This window comes from Poromitra crassiceps, assembly GCF_964638095.1.
Source record: "Poromitra crassiceps genome assembly, chromosome: 22".
Classification (NCBI taxonomy): domain Eukaryota; kingdom Metazoa; phylum Chordata; class Actinopteri; order Beryciformes; family Melamphaidae; genus Poromitra; species Poromitra crassiceps.
The window spans coordinates 5,840,532-5,866,332 of NC_139647.1; the positions used below are offsets into that span (position 1 = coordinate 5,840,532).

The window sequence follows — 25,801 nt, forward strand, 5'->3', positions numbered from 1 at the left end:
TGCCCCCCCCCACCCCCTTAGTTTATGTATTTACTACTACATTTCACTCAATACTAGGGATGTCACGATACTAGAATTTCTCCATCGATACCGAAAATATCGATACTTGATACCATTTTCAATACCACGCAGGCGGGTGAAAACACATCCAGAGGCATAAAAAATAAACAAAGACAGATGGACGGACAGACGCACACGTCTCCATAATCTAGGTCTGATATAACTAATTAAAAACTTTGCACTTACACAGCAGATTACACCTGCTCTAGTCATCAGCCTATCATAACACAACAGATTACACCTGCTCTAGTCATCAGCCTATCAGAACACTTTGAGCTTGTTGAAGCAACAGATACCCACCAATGGCAGGGAGGGAGAAATCAGTAGTATCTTTGATTTTTCATTAAGAGAAAGCTATATTCTAAGCTATAATATTGATACTGTTGCAAATGAGTATTGCATCCATTTCAAATTTTTAGTATTGATACTTATCGATACTATCGATACTTTTGACAACCCTACTCAATACCTGTATGGATCATAAATCCTGTAGACACTCAATAATTGAGCCAAGATAGCCTGATATTGCTGTTTGACTGTTTGGCTGTTTGGCTCCTTTTGATAACTAATGAAATAATGATATATGTTTTAACTTCCATTCAATGAGCCTTCCCTGAAACTGTTTGGAGGCCCCCTGGAGAGGCATGCCTCTCACTTAGAAAACCTCTGTTTTAGATCATTGTTTTAATATCACAAATTGTGTCTGTTACAGGATGACCTTACTCTTACGATGAGTCAAGAGAGTGGACAGTTGAGGGAGGAGGACACACCAACACCAAGGGAGGTGTTGTGGGGACAACTGAGGCCGTTCCTGGACAAACTGAGTCAGGTGTGCTTGTTTACATTTTTTTGCAGTGAGACTGTTAGTCTCTCTCTCTCTCTCTCTCTCTCTCTCTCACACACACACACACAGATGCACACACATGCACACTGGTCATGTGTATTCCTATACAACACAAATCCTCCATCTTTCCACCCATGGCTCTTGTAGGGGTGGGAATCACACGTTTGATCTCAATACAATACTACATGTATATGGATTAATTGGACAATGATGCGATATTTGCCAATATCACGATTTCTATATGATTGGATTCAGGGGCTGTGATCGATATTAGACGATATGCATTTATTTATATCCAAGATGTTTTCACTGTGCATCCATCCAGACCATTTTCAAGACCAAATAAGGAAAAAAGACCCTCACTATAATAATGTCTTAACCTTTATTTTTATTTATTTTTTATGTATCCTTTATTTGTGAGTCCCATTGAGATGGCCATCTGTTTTACCTGGCCAAGAAAACAGCAAACAGAAATTACAAGAGTATACAAGTAGTATACAGCAGAAGAGGGAAGCGCTGCATGGATCTGATGGCTCATCCGACAGGTGCTCATTAGTGGGGCAGGTAATAGTATTAGACAATCAGAATCCAGGAGGTCTTGCTTGATGTCAGTCCCCAGGTTTTGATGCAGACCACCATGGAATAAAACTAAGGCACTCCGTCTTCAAGTAGAAATATATATTTTAATCGAGCATAGTCTTCATCAGGGTCTGGTTAACACATAATCAGTCTGGCATATATACCAGCTGTTGTGACACTCCACCCAGCACATGAGGCCTTGGGCCCAAAAGGTGGCGCCAAAGAGCCTGGGTTAAAGGTTACATACAAGCATATCATCAAAGATGTGAACAAAAAAGTACAAATATAATAACAAAAAGTGATATAGTTTAGGTACATTCAGTGATTACTGAAAAGGGGAACTAAATCAGATACCGAAGATGTCCAACTCATGCAATTTCAATTAATCTCAAGGAAGACAAAAGTACCATGAAAAGAGGATTACGTGCATACACAGTAAGATTTGTAGTATCCAAAAAGGCCAAATGATAATTATTACCTAGTCACCTGTGTAGTGTTGAAAAATAGAGCAAGCAATCAGAAAGACAAGTACAGTCAAAGTATGTCAGGTTAACTTGCAATGTGCTCGAGGTAGAAAACAGTAAAAGTATATAGATAAATGTCTGGGTAAATGCATATATAGTTTATAGATAAGCACCAAAGAACAGAAGAACTTAATTGGGACTCAGAGGAATGGCAGAAAGTCAATTTCATCATTTAGGCCTGGAGATGTTGTGGCCTGTAAGGTCACAATGCAAAAGGTCTTTCTTTAGTCTGTCACCACCTCTTATGTTAGAGGGGATAACCTCAAGAGCAACAGCAGAAGTTACAACAATACAACACAAAACCACAAAATACAATTACAAGGAATACATGCAAATATACTAATTACACAGTGTACAATCTCAAATAAAACAGCTACAAACGTCAGTTTTTAAAGACTGCAGCAGACTTTTAAACCCATCCAGAGGGATGAGGAGATCCAGGTTTGCATCTTTCTGGAGATGATTCCAGGACCAAGGAGCATAATAACTAAAAGCAGACTTCCCACATTCTGTGGAAGAGCGAGGAACATTGAAAAGTACTAAAATCTGCACTATTGCTCTGCTAACAATGAAATAAATCATTATTTAGGAATGATAGTAAAATATAAATGTCTGTACAGTATATATATACTCAGTGACATAATGCAATCCTTTGATCTGAAACACTGTAATTCCATATCACTGACCTTCAGAAAGGCTCAACACAGTGGACAGAATGAAGTGTAAAACTCCTTACTGCTGCTAAATTATGACTCCTCCCCTTTGTGGTTTATAAGCCAATCGTATGACTGATGATTTGGAGACATCTCTCCAGCCACCTTGTTGACCTGTGTTGTCTTCCTTTGTGCATGAACATGAGGGGAGTGGCTACAGCGTTAGAAACTTTCAAACTCCAAGGTTATTGGTTGCGATTGAAGGAGGGATCTTTACACCCAATCACAGTTAAAAAATATCCACAGGCAAGTAATGATGTCACTGCAGTTGTGGTCTCAGCTGGTCTTGAAATAAAATCCAGAGTCCGGCTTGACCGAGACCGAGCCAAGACCAAGACCGATGGAGGGCGAGTCCGAGACGAGACTGAGACATCAAAATGTGGTCTTGAGACCAAGAGCGGTCTCGAGTACTCCAACACTACTCAGTATACACTGCTATGACAGTAATCACCTTTTTAGTTCATCACCTGTACATGTTACAATGAAACTAGAGAATGTTTTCACGTTTTCACACTCCTTAGTGATTAGTTAATGAAGTTTGTATGATCCCTGTTTTTTGCAACAAGTAGTAATACCATACATAAAAGAAAAACAGTGTATATAAAGCAGAATAAACCATATACCATATTAACCAGAATCTGGATTTTAACGTTCCTTTAACATATTTTTTATGATCATTTTGTCGAGAAGAAGAAAGGTAAAGAGACATAGTTAGTGGGCTTTTTCCACAGACAGGGAGTTTGTCTAAGTCTTCTCTCAGTGGAGAGCTGAGCTCCATTTAAAGAACGTGCATCGTCAAAATGTGCTTAATGCGTTTATATCATACTAGAAATCTTGCACGCTAAATTTCTAGGGTGGAGACACTGGAGAAAATGTGGGAAGGGCGGAACATGTGTGGTTTATGACATCACTTATGATGTCACTGATGATGTCATGATGTGCGTCCAAATCACTGATGATGTCACTGTGTTGCACGTGCACTCGATTTCTAGGGTGGAGACTGGAGACGATGGGCCATGTGGGATTTATGACATATCACTGATGATGTCATGATTTGCATGACAAATCACTGATGACGTCACGATTTGCGTCATGTTTTGTGTCAAACGTGAGGAACACCGCCCGCCCGCAAAATTGTGACTAACACCGCCCGCCGTACAGCTCAATTTCTAGGGCGGAGACTCTGGGGTGCAACATGTTGTGGGATTTATGACATCACTGATGATGTCCCCCATGTACTCCCTTGTCCTATGTGTGTGTATATATTTTTATTTATTTATTAGAATGCTATAACAGTTACCTGAGGGGGGGGGGGGTGTATGTCTAATTACATTACATTATGTCATTCAAACAACATGTAACAAATGTGTTAATATCTTATTATATATATATTATAGGTATTATAGGAGAGATGATCAGAGGGGCAGAGTTTTTACCTCCATCATTAGTACTGGGATTGAAGAATGGGTAGAGTTTCTCAGTGAAGGTGCAGCCAGTAAAGGAGTAGATAAGAGCTGCAGCATCTACGTCATAAAAGGAGACCAGACCCTCCTCATAATCCACAAACACCCCCACCTTCTGATGCTCCCTTTTCAGAGACAGGAGGACAGGAGAGTCAGCAGCAGCTTTGTACTCATTTCCCTTCCTCAACCATATAGTCCAGAAGCCATTCTGTGGGCTCAGAGTGATCCTTCCCTTCCTGTTAATCGACCCTCTGGCCACTCCTAAAGCCCAGTCAGTCTTCCCTTTAACCTGAACCTCGTAGTAAAACCTTCCTGAAGAGAAGCTCTGCTTTCCTAAGACACAGATACCATAAGAAAATCTCTCTGGGTTGTCTGGGAGATCCTTCCATACATCACCATGATATACTTGTTTCCCATCATCAGACAGGACGAGCCAGGCTTGTGCTGTATCAGGATTCAGAGTCACATCCACTGCATACTGCTGGACACTCTTCTGCTCAGTCTTTGTCAGAGGGACAACGTGCTGGACCCTCTTCAGCTCAGCCTCTGGGAGATTCTTCTTTGCATCAGTATCTTTCACTTGTTTCCCATCATCAGACAGGATGAGCCTGGCTTGTGCTGTATCAGGATTCAGAGTCACATCCACTGCATACTGCTGGACACTCTTCTGCTCAGTCTTTGTCAGAGGGACAATGTGCTGGACCCTCTTCAGCTCAGCCTCTGGGAGATTCTTCTTTGCATCAGTATCTTTCACTTGTTTCCCATCATCAGACAGGATGAGCCTGGCTTGTGCTGTATCAGGATTCAGAGTCACATCCACTGCATACTGCTGGACACTCTTCACCTCCACCTTTGTCAGAGAGACAAAGGGCTGTATGATGATGATGGAGCTAATAATGATTATGATCATGATTATTATCAGCTGGTAGGTGCTGGCTTTCTTTTGAGCTGACTTTCTGAACTGAGCAGTCTCTTTCTTGAGAGTCTCCTCCAGCTTCTCCACAGCTCTCCTCACAGTCCCCGCATATGTTGAATGGACATTGACCTCTGTCCAGTCCTTGGTGTGTGGAGGAGTGTTCACGGATGAGAAGCTTTGGAGGAGGTGGATGTGGTCTTGAGTGCATTTGAGCTGTTCCACCTCAGCGTTGCTCTTCCTCAGCTCAGAGATTTCCTGTTCTAGCTCTTTGATGAAGCCTTCAGCCTGTTTCTCTGTTGTTCTCTGCTTATTTTCAATCGTCTCAATAAGCTCAGCCTGGCCTCTCTCCACACACTGCTTCAGAATAGTGAAGACCGGCACACTGTCTGCTATCTCTCTCTCTGCATCTTCCTTGCTGAGCTCTAGTGAGTGTTTGATCTCCTGAATCTTCAGTTGTCTCTCCTGGATCTTCTGCTGATTTTCAGCATCTGTCTTCCCCAGCTCAGTCTTCTTTCCTTCACATTCTTCTTTCAGAGGAACAATGTCATGTGACTTGTGGTCTAAAACAGTGCAGAGCAGACACACACACATCTGGTCAGTCTTGCAGAACAGCTCCAGCAGTCTGTCATGCTTCTTACACACCCTGCCTTCCAGGTTCTCCACAGGATCGATCAGCTTGTGTCTTTTCAGTTCAGCCTCTGGGAGATTCTTCTTTACATCAATATCTTTCACTTGTTTCCCATCATCAGACAGGATGAGGCTGGCTTGTGCTGTATCAGGATCCAGAGTCACATCCACTGCATACTGCTGGACACTCTTCTGCTCAGTCTTTGTCAGAGGGACAAAGTGATATATGATGATGGAGCTAATAATGATTATGATCATGATTATTATCAGCTGGTAGGTGCTGGCTTTCTTTTGAGCTGACTTTCTGAACTGAGCAGTCTCTTTCTTGATAGTCTCCTCCAGCTTCTCCACAGATCTCCTCACAGTCCCCTCATATGTTGAATGGACATTGACCTCTGTCCAGTCCGTGGTGTGTGGAGGAGTGTTCAGGGATGGGAAGCTTTGGATGAGGTGGATGTAGTCTTGAGTGCATTTGAGCTGTTCCACCTCAGCGCTGCTCTTGCTCAGCTCAGAGATTTCCTGTTCTAGCTCTTTGATGAAGCCTTCAGCCTGTTTCTCTGTTGTTTTCTGCTTGTTTTCAATCGTCTCAATAAGCTCAGCCTTGCCTCTCTCCACACACTGCTTCAGAATAGTGAAGATCGGCACACTGTCTGCTATCTCTCTCTCTGCATCTTCCTTGCTGAGCTCTAGTGAGTGTTTGATCTCCTGAATCTTCAGTCGTCTCTCCTGGATCTTCTGCTGATTTTCAGCATCTGTCTTCCCCAGCTCAGTCTTCTTTCCTTCACATTCTTCTTTCAGAGTAACAAAGTCATGTGACTTGTGGTCTAAAACAGTGCAGAGCAGACACACACACATCTGGTCAGTCTTGCAGAACAGCTCCAGCAGACTTGCATGCGTCTTACACACCCTGCCTTCCAGGTTCTCCACAGGATCAATCAGCCTGTGTGTTTTCAGATTTGTCTTTCTCTGATGAGGCTCCAGGTGAGTCTCACAGTAGGAGCTCAGGCACACCAGGCATGACTTCAGGGCCTTCAGGTTGGGCCCAGCGCAGACATCACAAGGAACATCTACTGGTTCGGCCCATTGGTCTGGACAGCTGCTGGCTTTCATCTGAGCTGACTTTCTGAACTGAGCAGACATCTCAGATATGAAAGTATTGACCTGTAGCTCAGGTCTTCTGTCAAAAAGCTTATTACACATGGGACACTTGCACAGGGCAGTAACATCCCAGTGCTGTCTGATACAGTTTTTGCAGAAGTTGTGTCCACATGGTGTGGAGACTGGATCAGTGAACACATCCAGACAGATGGCGCACAGCAACTGATCTTCAGATAGGCGACAGCTGGCAGCAGACATATCTAGACGCTGAGACCTAAAGAGAAAGTGTAAAATAACAATAATAACACATCATTCTTGAATATTCATATTAAAAAATATCAAAGTTAGATTACTGCTATATTGTCAAACATCATTTTGAGGTATAGTATAGTTGATCGCACTTCACTTCACAGTCTCAGTGCACAATTAAAACAGGGAAGCTTCCCATCCACTGTAAAAACTCAGTCAATTTAGTGAAATCAACTCATCTTTATCTATTACACAGTGTACGGGTATGTGTTTGTCGATTACAGTCATCTTTTGAGTCAGATTTATATATATATATATATATAATATATCCATGTTATATTATTGTAAGTTCAATGATGTTCATCATGTCTTCATTTATAATTAGACGTTTATATTTTCTTGTGTTCAGACATAGGTTTATAGATGTTTTTTATTTACCTTGACAGTTTCGACGAGTCACTCTCGTCTTCTTCAGAAGCAGTCGCACTGACAGCTGGGTATGACGACGTGTCAACCTGTTGCTTTTCAGCAACTGGCGGTGTGCCCAGCTGAGCCGCCAGTTCTGCCAGGCCGGCCACGCCCACTATGACGTGTTGTGGCTGGACCGACAGACCTAACAGCCCTGCCGGGCACACCGCGTGGCCCGCCGCCCGTTGTTCTCTGGAGTAGAGTATCCCAGGTGCGGGAGAGCATGTCGGCCCCCTGGTCCCTGTTGATGGTGCCCTAGGCACGTCTCCTAATTTCCATAGCCTCCTTGATCCAACGCTTGTATTTGTTGTCCTCTGTTCCGATGACTCTTGCTTGATCCCAGTACTGGAAAAGGTCAAAGCCGGTTATACACAATCCCTTAGAGATCACCTCAACACCATGGATAACACAGGCAACATAAAATTCACGCACGAGGAGGAGAACAATAAAACACTGGCTTTTCTGGACATGAACATTCATCACAAGGACGACGGCAGCATTAAAATCACAGTTTACAGGAAACCCACACACACAGACCAATATCTTCTCTGGACTTCAGAACACCCCACAGCACACAAACCTTCAGTAGTTGGCACATTACGAACGGGCCGCTATTATTACAGATGAGGAGGACAGACAGCAGGAGGAAAACCACATAAAACAAGCACTCATACGCTGTCAGTACCCCAAATGGGCCATCAATAAAGGAAAACAGCAGGTCAAATGCAAACAGAAGACACAAAAACAGCAAAAGAAAAAACAGCAGGGGTTGTAGCCATTTCAGTGGTCTGTACAGACCATTGGTCTGTACCACTAGGGGGTGCTAAAGCAAATGGTCCGGACCAGTTGGTGTGGTCCGTCACTGTACCACGGACCACTGGTGTGTGGTCGGTCAGGTGGTCAGTGTGGTCTGTCACGTGGTCCGTTAGTGTTCCTTCTCTTAATGCATCAGTCAGCGTACACACGCTCTGACCATGGTCCAGACCACTTAGTGTGTGGTCGGTCAGCTGGTCAGTGTGGTCTGTCACGTGGTCCGTCAGTGTTCCTTCTCGTCACAATGCATCAGTCAGCGTACAGACGCTCTGACCATGGTCCGGACTACTTAGTGTGTGGTCGGTCAGGTGGTCGTGTGGTCTGTCACGTAGGCTACGTATGGTATGGTACCATGTAACTACATATGAATTACAGTTGAATAGACTCACTCCACTTTACAGGTCCGGTACCATGTAACTACATATGAACTACAGTCGAACAGACTCACTCCACTTTACAGGTCCGGTACCATGTAACTACATGAACTACAGTCGAACAAACTCACTCCACTTTACAGGTCCGGTAACATGTAACTACATATGAACTACAGTCGAACAGACTCACTCCACTTTACAGGTCCGGTACCATGTAACTATATATGAACTACAGTCGAACAGTCTCACTCCACTTTACAGGTCCGGTACCATGTAACTACATATGAACTACAGTCGAACAGACTCACTCCACTTTACAGGTCCGGTACCATGTAACTACATATGAACTACAGTCGAACAGTCTCACTCCACTTTACAGGTCTGTTACAATGTAACTACATATGAACTACAGTTGAACAGTCTCACGCCACTTTACAGGTCTGTTACAATGTAACTACATATGAACTACAGTTGAACAGTCTCACTCCACTTTACAGGTCTGTTACAATGTAACTACATATGAATGTCATTTAGAACTATTGGTAATTACTGTGTAATTACATTTGGTGTTCATGTGTAATTACAAATAGTTCATATGTAACTAGGGTACCTGTAAAATAAAGGGTTACCAAAGTTTGTGTTTGCAAACCTCTGCCCAGACAGAGGACCCGGACCCCACGTTGAGAACCACTGCAAATCACAATCGTGCAGAGAGAGGGAGAGGGAGAGGACGCTGTGTTTGGCGAGGAGTGACGATTTCTTTGGTGTGCCGTTTTTCTCCAGGCAGCCTGACGCTGATTTCCCCCCTCTAAACAGAGCTCGATTTGTTATTATTTCGGTCTTTTTCAAAAAAAAAAATTCATTTTGTAGTAGTAATGTTGCATATTTATCGATACAAGCAGTGTTTTTATTCCAACATGAACCAATAGTATGTTTAATACTAGATTGAAATGACGCCAGAATGCAGAAATCCCTTAGTTACTGTCGCGGCAGTCTACTGGAATGTCAGAACAGGGAAGGGAGGGGCAGGGCGCGCGCGCCGCGGGCCCGGGCTAGGCTTGGCAAAGTTGGCATCACCATGGTAACAAGTCGTACCTGACGTCACTAGAACTGTGGCTCTCGCACAAATCGGCACAAATCCATGTCCTCTCGTCTACGAGACTTCATGGGGGGGAGCCGGGGTTCATGGGGGTAACATTAAAACACCTTCACCTATTTATTTGAAGCTTAGCCCATGTTTAACTCATTGAGTGCCAGCCACTTTTGGAAAACGGATGCTCCCAGTGCCAGAGTTTCAGAGCGTTTTCAGTGATTTCTCGAGGCCCACAGAATATTGTGTGATATTACTATGTAAACACCGAACACGCCCAAAGAACGATGAGACTCTCTTCTATCATCAGCCAACAAAAGTTTATTGATATCATTTTCCGTTCTTTAGTTATGAGCCGGAGAAGATAGGTTGATTTCAGCAAAAAGAGACGTTTCAAATTAGAAGCTGAGATAATTAGCCTTTTGTGAAATTAAGCATTTCAAGCACATGACTGACTCTGAAGCTAATATTTTCTGATGTATTCACACCTCAAAAATAATTTCCTTCAATAAAACAGTGAAAACAAAGGAATTTTGTTTGGCAAAATAATATTTTTTAGCTGCAACCAGCAGCGCTGGCCCCTGCGTGCGCTGCTGGTTGCAGCTTCTTGCTGGTCTTGATTTAGTGCTGGTGGGCATCAGATATTCTAGCTTGCGTTTGCCAATCCTGTCCTGCTGTCTGGGTCTGTCTGGGTCAGTGTTGGATGCTGCCCTGCGTGCCCCACCCCGCTCAACTGCAAACCCCACCTCCATGGGAGTGTCTCTGGCGGCTCTCTGCTGCGTTTGCTCTGTACTGAAAAGTGTGCTACATCCAGCTTTTTTACAGCGTTCCGCGTGTATTTGTCACCGGCTCCCATGCTTCCAGTTGAGAATAATAACAACTCCACAACTAATCATGCGGATGGGCTATCGCAGCGGACACGGAGGGGCTCAATTGTGGCAGCAGATTGGCTGCTGCAGGCACAGCTAACGTTATGCTTCATGCATATCGATGCATACGGATGCGATTTCCGTTTCCCCATGACTTCTCTGTTTTTTCTCGCCTTAATGTAATCTGGAGAGCACTGTCGCCACCTAATGGTTCTGTAAAATAGCTTTTACACATGCAACATCCACCATACTTTCACAGGAGATGGATCAGGCTTTAATCCACGTCCCACCGTCAAAAAACGCAATTGACGACTTTAGTCGTCATTGGCACCGAACGTTACTATTTGAATTGACGACTATAGTCGTCTTTGGGGCTCAATGAGTTAATATTTCCATCCAAGATTGTAACAACAAAACAAAATGAAGAAATGCATAATATGGCCCCTTTAAGCAATTCTCTGAGGTCTGGGATCCGTTTCTGGCCTATTTGGACGAGGTTAGAGGTGACTGATGACTCGCCTGGTTGACTCTTTATGGACCCCTTGCGCGGGATCCCACGCACATTTCCTGCAAGCACATTGACACTTCACGTGGCTGGTATGTTGAAATGTTGATATATGTATGTTTTTGTTTTTGTCTTTGTTTGAGCCTCTTGTTCTGTTTTGTTCTGAAAATTGTAAAATAAAATATTGGGGGGGGGGGGAACTACAGTACGTTGCGTATGAAATTATGAAAGACTGAACTTGTGGGTGGGGGAGGGCAGATCTTTTTTTACAGGTGCAGGGGGAGGGCGTAGAGAAAATAATATAAATGCCATGGCGGGCAGTTGATTTTTTTTTTTGCCCATGTCTCGGAGGAAGCATGGAGCCAGTTTCGGCTCTCCCCAGATCGGCAGAGGGTACAGTAGCAACCAAAAAAAAAGGGTAACACTTCATAATACTGTAACACAAAAAATGGGTAGTTACTGAGGAACGAGTAAGGAACGAACCATTAGTTCATGAATAGTTAATGATTAGTTAATGAGTAGTTGATAGGTAGTTCCTTAATGGTAGTTACTTAAGAACTGACCATTAGTTACCATGTTAACGAACCAGTAAGTAATGATTACTTCCCTAAAAAAAACTTTTTTTCATTTGTTTTCATTCACTAGTTCATTAATAGTTAATCGGTAGTTCCTTAAAGATCCTTAATGGTAGTTACTTAAGAACTGACCATTAGTTCCCATGGTAGTTACTTAAGAACTGACCATTAGTTACCATGTTAACGAACCAGTAAGTAATGATTACTTCCTTATTTATTTTTTTATATTTCACTAGTTGTTAAGTATTGGTAAAGTAAGCTGGAAGTAATGGTGTATTCCTTAGTAACTACTCAGTAAGATGTACTGCTTTACTTGAGGGGGCACACACATGTTAAGTAATGGTAAAGTAAGCAGGAAGTAATGGTGTATCCCTATAGTATATACCGAGTTGTTAGTAAGGAATGCACCATTACTTCCTGCTTACTTTACCATTACTTAACATGTGTGTGACTCCTCAAGTAAAGCAGTACATCTTCCAGAGTTGTTACTAAGGGATACACCATTACTTCCTGCTTACTTTACCATTAGTTCCCATGTTTGTGCCCCCTCAAGTAAAGCAGTACATCTTACCGAGTTGTTAGTAAGGAATGCACCATTACTTCCTGCTTACTTTACCATTACTTAACATGTTTGTGCCCCCTCAAGTAAAGCAGTACATCTTACTGAGTAGTTACTAAGGAATACACCATTACTTCCTGCTTACTTTACCATTACTTAACAACTAGTGAAATATTTTAAAAAAATTAAGGAAGTAATCATTACTTACTGGTTCGTTAACATGGGAACTAATGGTCAGTTCTTAAGTAACTACCATGGGAACTAATGGTCAGTTCTTAAGTAACTACCATTAAGGATCTTTAAGGAACTACCGATTAACTATTAATGAACTAGTGAATGAAAACAAATGAAAAAAAGTTTTTTTTAGGGAAGTAATCATTACTTACTGGTTCGTTAACATGGTAACTAATGGTCAGTTCTTAAGTAACTACCATTAAGGAACTACCTATCAACTACTCATTAACTAATCATTAACTATTCATGAACTAATGGTTCGTTCCTTACTCGTTCCTCAGTAACTATCCATTTTTTGTGTTACAGTATTATGAAGTGTACCAAAAAAAGAAAAGAAAAGGCAGTTGATTTTTTTTTATATATATTTTTAGCCTACCCCACGTAAATATCAGATGATCTATGATCTATGATGTCACTGCTGAGCTGTAATGATGTCATGGACAGGGATCATCATCTTACCTCTTAGCTTTGGTCTGGCTGTCAAGTTCCCCAGACAGAGACAGATCATCCTCTCTCTCCTCACACTCACTCATAGATCCAACACCTTGACACAAACACACCAACATGATGGACTCAGTCATTACTACCAGCTTTCATTACAGGATACATCACTTCTGCTGTTCCCTTAAAGGAACACTCCGCCCATTTTCAACCAGCTTTGTATCATTAGAACATCAGTAGTATATCAGAAAACTGTAAACTGTTTTGAAGTCTGTCATTTAATTTGACAGTTATTGAGTGTTAAAGTGTGGACCAGTGATGTCACTGGTCCACACTTTAACACACACTAACTCAAATTAATAACTCATTAACTCAAATAAACTCTCAATAACTGTCAAACTAGATGAATGATGAATAGTTTGACAGTTATTGAGAGTTGATTTGAGTTAATGAGTTATTAATTTGAGTTAGTGTGGACCAGTGATGTCACTGGTCCACACTTTAACACTCAATAACTGTCAAATTAAATGACAGACTTCAAAACCGTTTACAGTTTTCTGATATACTACTGATGTTCTAATGATACAAAGCTGGTTGAAAATGGGTGGAGTGTTCCTTTAACACATTACTACCATGGTGTGTAGGCTATATGATATTATACCATGGTCTGGGTGAATACTCGATTCTGATTGGCTGCAAGGTGTCCATTATTTTGTGATAATGTACAGTGATAATGTACACCTAGCTAAATGGTCTGAGAGAGAGAGAGAGAGAGAACTCTGCATTTCACCACATACAGCCCCCGCTGCTCTGTGTCACTTCCTGAAACTCTTCGCTCTTAAATGTTAATATACTTGGCCAATACGTATCTATCATACAAAATAAAGCAAGCGGCCAAACGGTAATGTCTTCATTTAATGTAGAACGCAAAACATCGTTAAACCCGCATTCCTGTGATAAAGTTAACGTTTGAGTCGGCTTTAAAACGGAGGGTGGTGGAGGTGGGAGGGACTATTTTATTTCGTGGAAGACCGATTTACAGTATGAATAACAGACATTTAGCCATTTAGATTGCTTTATTTATTACACATGGAAATATAAATGACTAGTCTTATTGTTTTGTTGGCAAGTGACCATGGTATAAGCGGGTTAATGCACTTCGAGGTGTACATTATCACTTTTTAAGGGACTTCGCGGAGGCAACCATCCTCGGCTTCGCCTCGGACGGTTCACGCCTCTCGCGTCGTCCATTAAAAAGTGATAATGTACACCTCATCGTGCATTAACCCTTACGTACTGTACTATACAGTATATGCAAGTTATTTTCATTGCTTTTTGCTGGGTTGGGCTTTTTACATAATACTGTTTTTCTTTGTTGGCTGTGTATTTAGCAATTGGCAATGTGTGATGGTGGTTAATGGGACATGCAATGGGACACTAGCTTTTGGCATTATAATGGTGACAACATAATATGGCAATTTGGCAACAAAATAGCCTATCAGGAATGATAGATAGATAGATAGATAGATAGATAGATAGATAGATAGATAGATAGATAGATAGATAGATAGATAGATAAATAGATAGATAGATAGGGCCATTGTGTGGAAAGAAGAATCATACCCTCATTACCTTTGGGTCGTGAGCTGGTGTTTGGCAGTCTCTGCACGAGATCCTTCCTGTTGATGTTCTTTAAAACTTTCTTTGCCACCTCCAGCATGTTTCCGCAGTAGAACTCGTGCATCTTATCCACAATGTCCTCCCTCTTGGCCTTCTGTAGTTGCCTCTTTGGGATGGTTAAGTCAGTTTTACCCAGGTCCCACTTGAACCTCCTGAACTCATCATCTCCCAAATCGTCCAAAATTTTGATGAGCAGCTGTGTAGGCGCCGCCATCGCCGCTCACTTTTAAAATGACAGAAAATAAAAAAAGAACAATTTCCCACATAAATAGATTCATCTCTTTGCAAGATCACTTTATCAGCCAGGTCACACAAGTATTCGGTAATGTAATTGGTAATATTTGGGTAACACTTTATAATAACGTTCAGTCGTAAGTCATTGATATGATGAACTAACCCTTTACAAAACATGAATATACATTTGTTGATGATTAATAAATGCATGTTAACATAATACAAATGTGTTGTAAGTCATCTATAAACCTTTAGTAAATGAAGTGTTCCTCACCTGTTGTAAATTATGTGTAAATCATTTACAATTAATTTACAAGGCTTTCTGCATCCCCTAATCTAAAGTGTAAACCATTCATCACACATAAATGTGTTACATAGAAGGGGGTAGCTTTGTAAAAATTGGAGCCAATGCGGAAGTGTTCTCTTTGCCTGCAGGGGGCGACCCATTGGTTTGTGGATGGCCTCAGTAAACACTTTCCTAATGTGTTTATGTTCTCAATCGCTAGTTTCAGACTATGTTGATTGACAGGTCGCTTGTCCACTGATCACACAGCTCGCCGATCACGGACCAATAGCAGGCCGTGCTCTGTGGGAAACCGCTGGACTTGTGTCGAGATCCAAGATGGCAATGGCCAAAATGCCATATCAAAAATGCAACATCAAAAAACAGAAGTCCACAGACCAATGGGTCGCCCCCTGCAGGCCATTCGAAAGAATGCAGGTTTAAGTGCACGTCCACATTGGCTTCAATTTTGACAGAGCTACACCCTTGTATGTAACATATTTATGTGTGATGAATGGTTTACACTTTAGATTAGGGGATGCAGAAAGCCTTGTAAATTAATGGTAAATGATTTACGCATAATTTATAACAGGTGAGGAACACTTGATTTACTAAAAGTTTATAGATGACTTACAACACATTTGTGATATGTTAACATAACATGTATTAATCATCTTCAAATGTATATTCATGTTTTGTAAGTGATTAGTTCATCATTAACTAAAGGCTTACAGTGTTTCCCCTAGAAATTTTTTCAGGCCTGGAGGGATTTCGAAACGTACCTCGACCGCAACGGTGGGGGCCCTTGCTGGCGATGCTAAACTTTTAGCTAACCTGTTCGCATCTATGTTTGCAATGGCATCCCAACTATCATCATACTATTATGGGATGCGATGCGAACAGTTGTATTATGGGATGTGTTTTGCAGGCAACGACACGTTGACATGTTTTGGAACAGCGCTGCACGCTGGCACAATGCTCCTAAAATCAAAATGCTTAATTGTTTTGAATGATTTGGCATCTTCTATTACTGTCAACACTGTCAACACCAGTATTGCTGTATTCTAATAATATGCCATAAAGGTTTATTGAAATTTTGGGGAGAGCAGAAAAAAAATCTTAAATCTTTTTTGCAATTCTTTTTCTGGCCTGGCGGGCCCGCCAGGCCTGTAGAACGGTAGGGGAAACACTGGCTTATAAATGACTTACAACTGAACGCTATATCATTCGTATCATCCAGAACTCCGATTTCTCCGAGTTGACGTCACAGCCACATCAAAATGGCAACTTGCATCGTTAATGATAATCACAGAATTATTATAAAGACGTTTGTTGACGTTTTAACACACAATATGAGGTCTTCATTATGTAATGTTAACGTTTCATATGTGTTTGTGTCATCTGTTTTTCGCTCTGTGTGAAATTCAGCATTCAGCATTTTCGGTTAGCATTGTTAGCTAGTAGGTAGCTACCATGCTAGCGCAGGTTGCTATAGCAACAGTTTGATTTACACCCCGAGCGGGAGGTGCAGCATGAACGCAAATCTGTCCGGGCCGGAGGTTCCGTGTTGAAACTTACGGCGGTCTGAGTTGTCTTGAATGCGGTAATAGACTCTATCGGACACATTGGGTTCAGGGAAGTCTGGTCTCCTCCTGGACTGGGCTTCAACACAACACAAAAGAGACAGAGCTTTAACTCTGAATAATGTAATGTCTGGTTAATGATGGAGAAGAGTCCTAGACAGTTAGAGATCCTCATCTTACCTCTTAGCTTTGGTCTGGCTGTCATCATGTTCCCCAGACAGAGTGGCTTTGAGAGGCTCTTTCTCCTCACGCTGACTCATAGCAAATACCTTTACACACAAACACACATGGTGTTAGCTGGGTTGATACAACCAGGTTTCATTACAGCAGGGGTTCCCAAACTTTTCCGTCCAAGTACCACTACGTACAAAACCAACTTTCCCAGGGACCACTTCCACTGCGTATACCAATCGTGCGTTCCTTTATCGCAAAAGAACTGGGATGTGGAGGCTAAATGACGTCACCTCCGTTTTGTTAGCATTCCATTTGCAGAAAAGTTGAGCTGGGAAGTTCACTGGTCAGATCCAGTCGCTAGCCAGGCTAGCCATTGTTAGCAATAACAGTTGATAACAAGGCATTTCATCGCATTTTGCGCATACAAACACTGCAGCCTCATGTCCACACAGATAGAAGTAGGCCGTGCTGTGTGTACAGCTGATTTAATGAGACACAAACAAGACAGAAGTGCTAAATAGCATTTATACGATTATAACTACTGTTGTTGCGCGGATCAGCCATCTTGGATTTTTTACGTCGGGGCTGCTGAGGCTCCTACGAGTTTGGAATGGGAAATACCAGCTCTAGTGACGTCACGTCCCAGCTCATGAACTTTGAACCGGTAAGATTACCAGTTCCCAGTTATAAAGGAATGCACGACAACCCACCCCCCCCCCCCAATAGGATTTTGTGATCTAACAAGGCAATAGAAGCAGAAAGGCTAAATGACAATATAAGGCTACTAGCTGGTTCAAAATGGAGTCACACACACACACACACAGCCACAGTGCCACCATTAGGCTGTGAAAAAGAGGACCCCTTTGTAAATGTGTTTTTTTCCCTCGCCAACATTTAGCCTAATTTTGGAGTGTTATTTAGCTGCCTTCCTGACAAACTAGCAGGACATGGTTGGTACAAATCGATTCATTAGGTCTTCTAGTTTCATATGATACCAGAAACTTCACTCTGGCTTTAAAACTGAGCCTGCTGCAGTCTCTGAAAGTAAATGTTCAAAATTGCGATATTTCCCAAATAGTGCAATATTTCCGCAATGCAATTATCTGGCGGACCACCAGGCGGAGCCCCGCGGACGAGGACCACCATTTGGGAAAAATGCATTACAAGATAGATCACTTCTGGTCATGTGATCACTCCTGGCAGTAAAATGCAAAATAGAGATAGAGACCGCAGGGATGATGTATTTTTGTAGGCCATCCCAGAAGTCCCTGCACTTCCAGTTCCATTTCTCTCAAAGTCAATGGGATTTTTGGATGTGGATTAAGGACATAAATGCTCTGTAGGCTAAATAGACCATAAACCACAATTCAGAATAAGAAACACTGTGACTACTTTAACTAAAATGTGCATGGGCCTGGCCTGGACTGTTTCTTTTTTCTTTTCTTTTTTGCAGACCATGCCACCGGGAAACGACCGGCCACTCCCGATGGTGCAGTCCGCCCCTGCAACTGGGGAAGTTTCATGATGATATCAGTTAAACAATTTACCCTGTACACTGGAATTTGGGCGGGCCCTCTTGGGACGCCACCTTGTATTTGTCAATAAATAATTAATTGATTGTATTCCTTGAGCCCTAAAACCTAGAGGTAGACACCAAAACCACCTTTCTCGGTTGAGTAGTAATTATGATACTGTAGCCATTTTAAGCTCCCAGCAGCTGCACTTAAAAATGACCCCTTTCCGGAAGTTCGACTTTTAGTACCTTACCTGTATTTAACATGTCCAATGGTACCAGAATTCTTTGAAAAACCTTTTGTGTCAATTTGTTCAGGGTTCAACCATATAATGACTGGCCTAGTTTGTTTTTCTCCTCATATCTTAACATGCACAGGCAGGTTTACGTGGGCTACTAGCCAAAAAAAGAAAAAGAAAAGCCAAAAGATGAAACTGTTGGATTGACACAGTAGTGTTTATCAGGCTTCCACTAAAAGTCAAACAGAACTGTTTTTTCAATTCAATTCAATTTATTGTTGTCCACAATGTGGACATTTGTCTTTGGCTTCACAGGTTTGCTTGCACACATGAAAAGTACAGTACACAGACACAGTACACAGCACAGGAAATGATAGGGTACATAATACAACATAGAACAAGACAACAGGACAACAGCACATTACAGACAGTGATAACGGACATGGTTCTGATGTGGATGAGCCTGACGTTTATGAATGTAGCAGATTTATTGTGTTTGGTATGAAAGATTTTTTGTCGATGTTCTTGGTTGCTGCAGGAACTCTGTAGCGTCGTCCCGAGGGCAGTTTTGTGAACTCATTAAAAAGGGGATGTACAGGACACAATTTTTCAGACACAATTTGTCTGGCTTTTCCTGCCACCCGTGTTTTATAAATACATCCAAGTTGTTCTTGTTCTTTCCCAATAATGTTTTTTTTTATGGCCACAAAGTCAACAAACGTTAGATGGCACACCCATGAACAGCATAGCAAGCATGAAGCAGGTTCATGATCTGAAAGACTTTAGCACCTCGTCTTGCAGAAGTAAACCGTCATAACATACGATGTCAGCATCAAACAGTAATGTTACCTTGGAAGATGTTTTCCCCGTGAATTCACATCCAGCTCAGGTCACAGAAACCGTCTACCTTCGTCTGTTGAGGAAACACTGAAAGGCTGATTATTCCCCTTCGTCAGTTCTGGGCTTCTGTGAAGATGTCATCTGAGGGTGAGATGCACCTCATACAGTAACATGTAAAAGTACGTTACAGCATGTAACTACATGCTGGTTCTAGAACCCGCACGCAGTCTGACACCAAACCGGTCTAACCTGAGACCAACCGTCTAAGCAAGTACCGTCAAAACAAAATGTTGGCAGGATCCTGGAAAACCAGGACATGTCTAATCGAGCTAAATATGAAACAAAATATTGTTTCATTTGAAAACATTGCTGCCTTTCCAATGTTCAACACAAATTAAACAAACAACTTTGTTTAGGCAAATAAAAAACTTAGGTTAGGTTTATTAGGCAAGTAAAACAACTTGGTTGGGTTTATTAGGCAAGTAAAACAACTTGGTTAGGTTTAGGTAACAAAGCAACAGGGTTATGTTTAAGCAACTAAAGCAACTTAGAGTTATGATTTGAGTTGGGCAGGTGGGTGAAGCATGTGACAGTTTCACTTATGTTGTATGCAGCTTGTCTTGGAGCTTCCTTGCCTTGAGGAAGTTGGAGCAGCCTGGTTAAAAACCTATCCTAATACATGATGTCTCTAGTTTATATTTTTGTATGATAACCCAGCCAATCTGGTAGCTTATTGATAATTATCACTTTGTAAACAAACCTACTCCCAAAACCCTGATTTCTGTGTATTAGTCCAGATGATATGTGGATATAATTTACACTTTTTCATAAAAGCATGACGTTTGGTACGCTTATAGTTTGGGGCCCTGAACATTTTCAGAAATTGAGCCATCGCAAAAACGCCTCATGGTGGCCATTTTAATTGTGCCATAAGCTATTTACACCCGGGTACAAATATGGACTATTTACACCCAGGTGAAAAAAGACCCACAGCTTTTTACACCCACAGGTGCAAATTGCATATGCCTTTTTTATCATCTGTTTGAAATCAAGGTTCCAGAGAGGCATTTTAGCTAAATTTTTAGTTTGCACTTCGTTGAAACCTTCATTTGACATGTGTCGTTCATGAACACGGAAACATCCCATCTGGATACAGTTCAATGATGTGTCACAGCTCTGTTTAAACAGTGAATATCTGTGCGTCCTATTAGCTCACCTGGTCGCACGCATACCACAAAGGCTCGGCCCTTCGTGCGGCTGACCCGGGTTTGAATCTGACTTGCGGTCCTTTGCCGGGTGTCATGCCCTCTGTTTCTCCCCACCTTTCCTGTCTGCCTACTGTCCTATATTAAAATAAAGGCAAAATGCCCCCAAAATATCTAAAAATCAACAACAACAACAAAAGAACAGTGAATAGCAACAACTGCGTTCGGCGGGTGCTCTCTTTCTCTCTCTCTCTCTCTCTCTCTCTCTCTCGAAGTTATGTCTGTGAACCTCTCACTGCATTTATTTGTTGTGCACTTTTCATTTAAGATAAATCTCATTTGACGGGGCTCTCTCTCTTTCTCTCTCTCACGATGCGTGTGTGTGTGTGTGTGTGTGTGTGTGTGTGTGTGTGTGTGTTGTGTGTGTGCAGAGAAAGAGAGAGAATTCACGTCTTTAATAAAGGGTTAGTCTGCTGTTGTGCTGCTGTAAGTTATCCCTGAAAGGTCCTTGAATTTGATGAGGAAGGTGTAGGAACTCTGCATCCATGAGTAACACAATGACAGAATGTGTGACTGTTTTGGTCATGAGTTTCATACACTTTCTGTAATAAAACAACTAAAAATAAAAATATGATCAGATGGGAGACCCTGGGACAAAGGGTTATCAAATGGCTGTGTGTGTGTGTGTGTGTGTGTGTGTGTGTGTGTGTGTGTGTGTGTGTGTGTGTGTGTGTGTGTGTGTGTGTGTGTGTGTGTGTGTGTGTGTGTGTGTGTGTGTGTGGTCTAATTTGTGTCAGTATAGGGGTCCTTGACGTTAAACCACTGATATAGATGTATCTGTATTACATTTAGATTGTTTCATACCAGTTAAAGTTTATTGTAGGGACTTTAAGTCATCTCTATTACTTTTGCAATTAGGTGAATGTTATTCATGAAATTCATCTGTAATTTGTTCATTAAAAAAACATGTTTCTATCAACAGGACGCAGAGCAGTAGGCTACAACACACGTCATCACATCATGTCAGACCAGACACGCTGCAGGATGAGACAGTGGAGAGACACTGCAACATTAGTCAGGCAAGTAGAAATCTATGTAATGCATGATATCATATTGCTGTTATTTCTCTCTATCCTTCACTGTGTCATGTGATATAACATTGTGGCTAAATGTTTTAGATCAGGGGTTTTAAAGTCTGAGACTGCCCCCCCCCCCTTAGTTTACGTATTTACTACTACATTTCACTCAATACTAGGGATGTCACGATACTAGAATTTCTACATCGATACCGAAAATATCGATACTTGATACCATTTTCAATACCACGCAGGGGGGTGAAAACACATCCAGAGGCATAAAAAATAAACAAAGACAGATGGACAGACAGACGCACACGTCTCCATAATCTAGGCCTGATATAACTCATTAAAAACTTTGCACTTACACAGCAGATTACACCTGCTCTAGTCATCAGCCTATCAGAACACAGCAGATTACACCTGCTCTAGTCATCAGCCTATCAGAACACAACAGATTACACCTGCTCTAGTCATCAGCCTATCACAACACTTTGAGCTTGTTGAAGCAACAGATACCCACCAATGGCAGGGAGGGAGAAATCAGTAGTATGATTGATTTTTCATTAAGAGAAAGCTATATTCTAAGCTATGATATTGATATTGTTGCAAATTAGTATTGTATCCGTTTCATATTTTTAGTATTGATACTTATCGATACTATCGATACTTTTGACAACCCTACTCAATACCTGTATGGATCATAAATCCTGTAGACACTCAATAATTGAGCCAAGATAGCCTGATATTGCTGTTTGACATCAGACTACACCAAATACATAAATTAAGGTCGGTCTGAAGGCATGTATTTGTTTCTGACTCTGGGAAAGTGGAGGGAAAAAATTGTAAATGATCTCTTTAACCAAATCACACACATTTAGGTTATTCGATGTGATCTCCTTTTGATAACTAATGAAATAATGATATAATGTTAACTTCCATTCACTGAGCCTTCCCTGAAACTGTTTGGAGCCCCCCTGGAAAGGGCCCGCCTCTCACTTAGAAAACCTCTGTTTTAGATTGTTTTAATATCACAAATTGTGTCTGTTACAGGATGACGTTACTCTTACGATGAGTCAAGAGAGTGGACAGTTGAGGGAGGAGGACACACCAACACCAAGGGAGGTGTTGTGGGGACAACTGAGGCCGTTCCTCGACAAACTGAGTCAGGTGTGCTTGTTTACATTTTCTTGCAGTGAGACTGTTAGTGTCTCTCTCTCTCTCTCTCTCTCTCTCTCTCTCTCACTCACTCACTCACTCACTCACTCACTCTCTCACACACACACACACACACACACACACACACACACACACACACACACACACACACACACACACACACACACACACACACAGATGCACACATGCACACTGGTCATGTGTATTCCTATACAGCACAAATCCTCCATCTTTCCACCCATGGCTCTTGGAAGGGTGGGAATCACACGTTTGATCTCAATACAATACTACATGTATATGGATTCATTGGACAATGATGCCATATTTGCCGATATCACGATTTCTATATGATTGGATTCAGGGGCTGCGATCGATATTAGAAGATATGCATTTATTTATATGCAACATGTTTTCACTGTGCATCCATCCAGACCATTTTCAAGACCAAAAAAGGAAAAAAGACCCTCACTATAATAATGTCTTAACCTTTATTTTTATTTATTTTTTATGTATCCTTTATTTGTGAGTCCCATTGAGATGGCCATCTGTTTTACATGGGAGCCCTGGCCAAGAAAACAGCAAACAGAAGTTACAACAAGTAGTATACAGCAGAAGAGGGAAGCGCTGCATGGATCTGATGGCTCATCCGACAGGTGCTCATTAGTGGGGCAGGTAATAGTATTAGACAATCAGAATCCAGGAGGTCTTGCTTGATGTCAGTCCCCAGGTTTTGATGCAGACCACCATGGAATAAAACTAAGGTACTCCGTCTTCAAGTAGAAATATATATTTTAATCGAGCATAGGCAATTAGACAGACCAACGCGTATCGACCTGCTAGGTCTTCATCAGGGTCTGGTTAACACATAATCAGTCTGGAATATATACCAGCTGTTGTGACACTCCACCCAGCACATGAGGCCTTGGGGCCAAAAGGTGGTGCCAAAGAGCCTGGGTTAAAGGTTTCATACAAGCATATCATCAAAGATGTGAACAAAAAAGTACAAATATAATAGCAAAAAGTGATATAGTTTAGGTACATTCAGTGATTACTGAAAAGGGGAACTAAATCAGATACCGAAGATGTCCAACTAATGCAATTTCAAATTAGTCTCAAGGAAGACAAAAGTACCATGAAAAGAGGATTAGGTGCATACACAATAAGATTTGTAGTATCCAAAAAGGCCAAATGATAATTATTATCTAGTCACCTGTGCAGTGATGAAAAATAGAGCAAGTAATCAGAAAGACAAGTACAGTCAAAGTATGTCAGGTTAACTTGCAATGTGCTCGAGGTAGAAAACAGTAAAAGTATATAGATCAATGACTGGGTAAATGCATATATAGTTTATAGATAAGCACCAAAGAACAGAAGAACTGAGTTGGGACTCAGAGGAATGGCAGAAAGTCAATTTCATCATTTAGGCCTGGATATGTTGTGGCCTGTAAGCTCACAATGCAAAAGGTCTTTCTTTAGTCTGTCACCACCTCTTATGTTAGAGGGGATAACCTCAAGAGCAACAGCAGAAGTTACAACAATACAACACAAAACCACAAAATACAATTAAAGGAATACATGCAAATATACTAATTACACAGTGTACAATCTCAAATAAAACGGCTACAAACGTCAGTTTTTAAAGACTGCAGCAGACCTTTAAACCCATCCTGAGGGATGAGGAGATCCAGGTTTGCATCTTTCTGGAGATGATTCCAGGACCAAGGAGCATAATAACTAAAAGCAGACTTCCCACATTCTGTGGAAGCGTGAGGAACATTGAAAAGTACTCAATTCTGCACTATTGCTCTGCTAACAATGAAATAAATCATTATTTAGGAATGATAGTAAAATATAAATGTCTGTACAGTATATATATACTCAGTGACAGAATGCAATCCTTTGATCTGAAACACTGTAATTCCTTATCACTGACCTTCAGAAAGGCTCAACACAGTGGACAGAATGAAGTGTAAAACTCCTTACTGCTGCTAAATTATGACTCCTCCCCCTTGTGGTTTATAAGCCAATCATATGACTGATGATTTGGAGACATCTCTCCAGCCACCTTGTTGACCTGTGTTGTCTTCCTTTGTGCATGAACATGAGGGGAGTGGCTACAAACTTTCAAACTGCAAGGTTATTGGTTGCGATTGAAGGAGGGATTTTTACACCCAATCACAGTTAAAAAATATACACAGGCAAGTAATGATGTCACTGCAGTTGTGGTCTTGGCTGGTCTTGAAATAAAATCCAGAGTCCGGCTTGTCCGAGACCGAGGCAAGACCAAGACCGATGGAGGGCGAGTCTGAGACGAGACCGAGACCATCAAAATGTGGTCTTGAGACCAAGACCGGTCTAGAGTACTCAACACTACTCGGTATACACTGCTATGACAGTAATCACCTATTTAGTTCATCACCTGTACATGTTACAATGAAACTAGACAATTGGTAGTTTTCACACTCCTTAGTTTTTGCAACAAGTAGTAATACCATACATAAAAGAAAAACAGTGTATAAAGCAGAATACACCATGTACCATATTAACCAGAATCTGGATTTTAACATTCCTTTAACATATTTTTCATGATCATTTTGTTGAGAAGAAGAAAGGTATAGAGACATAGTTACTGGGCTTTTTCCACAGACAGCGAGTTTGTCTAAGTCTTCTCTCAGTGGAGAGCTGAGCTCCATTTAAAGAACAACAGACAAGTGTGACCCCCCCCCCCCCCCCCCCCCCCCCATTGTGACTAACACCGCTCGCCGTACAGCTCAATTTCTAGGGCGGAGACTCT

At 41.6% G+C, this 25,801-nt stretch overlaps 2 protein-coding genes across 2 annotated transcripts in view; both read right to left on the minus strand.

Moving 5' to 3' along the window:
* Nucleotides 1–1,371: 1,371 nt before the first annotated feature.
* The window catches only part of LOC310796307 (E3 ubiquitin-protein ligase TRIM21-like), a 58,981-nt gene continuing 34,551 nt past the window's right edge, over nucleotides 1,372–25,801 (minus strand). Inside the window, exon 4 of the transcript XR_014553669.1 lies at nucleotides 1,372–3,171. The gene's annotated coding sequence lies outside the window, so the exon portion shown is untranslated. The remainder of the gene's footprint in view (nucleotides 3,172–25,801) is intronic.
* LOC310796119 (uncharacterized protein) lies at nucleotides 3,166–19,668 on the minus strand. The gene is made up of 8 exons (XM_083658266.1): nucleotides 19,557–19,668; nucleotides 16,962–17,050; nucleotides 16,777–16,860; nucleotides 14,634–14,904; nucleotides 13,020–13,104; nucleotides 7,512–7,886; nucleotides 6,633–7,098; nucleotides 3,166–6,389 (listed from the first exon to the last, which is right to left on the minus strand). Exons 4-8 carry the CDS (start codon nucleotides 14,893–14,895, stop codon nucleotides 4,101–4,103), a joined length of 3,477 nt encoding a protein of 1,158 aa, XP_083514392.1. The 5' UTR covers nucleotides 14,896–14,904; nucleotides 16,777–16,860; nucleotides 16,962–17,050; nucleotides 19,557–19,668; the 3' UTR covers nucleotides 3,166–4,100.

Coding starts and splice junctions, on each gene's coding strand:
- LOC310796119 (XM_083658266.1), bottom strand. CDS start 14,895: ATGGCGGCGCCTACACAGCTGCTCATCAAAATTTTGGACGATTTGGGA. Junction 13,105..14,633: donor CACCAGCTCACGACCCAAAG/GTAATGAGGGTA, acceptor GTTTGTGTCAAG/GTGTTGGATCTATGAGTGAG. Junction 6,390..6,632: donor TGGAGAACCTGGAAGGCAGG/GTGTGTAAGACG, acceptor GAAGATGCAGAG/AGAGAGATAGCAGACAGTGT.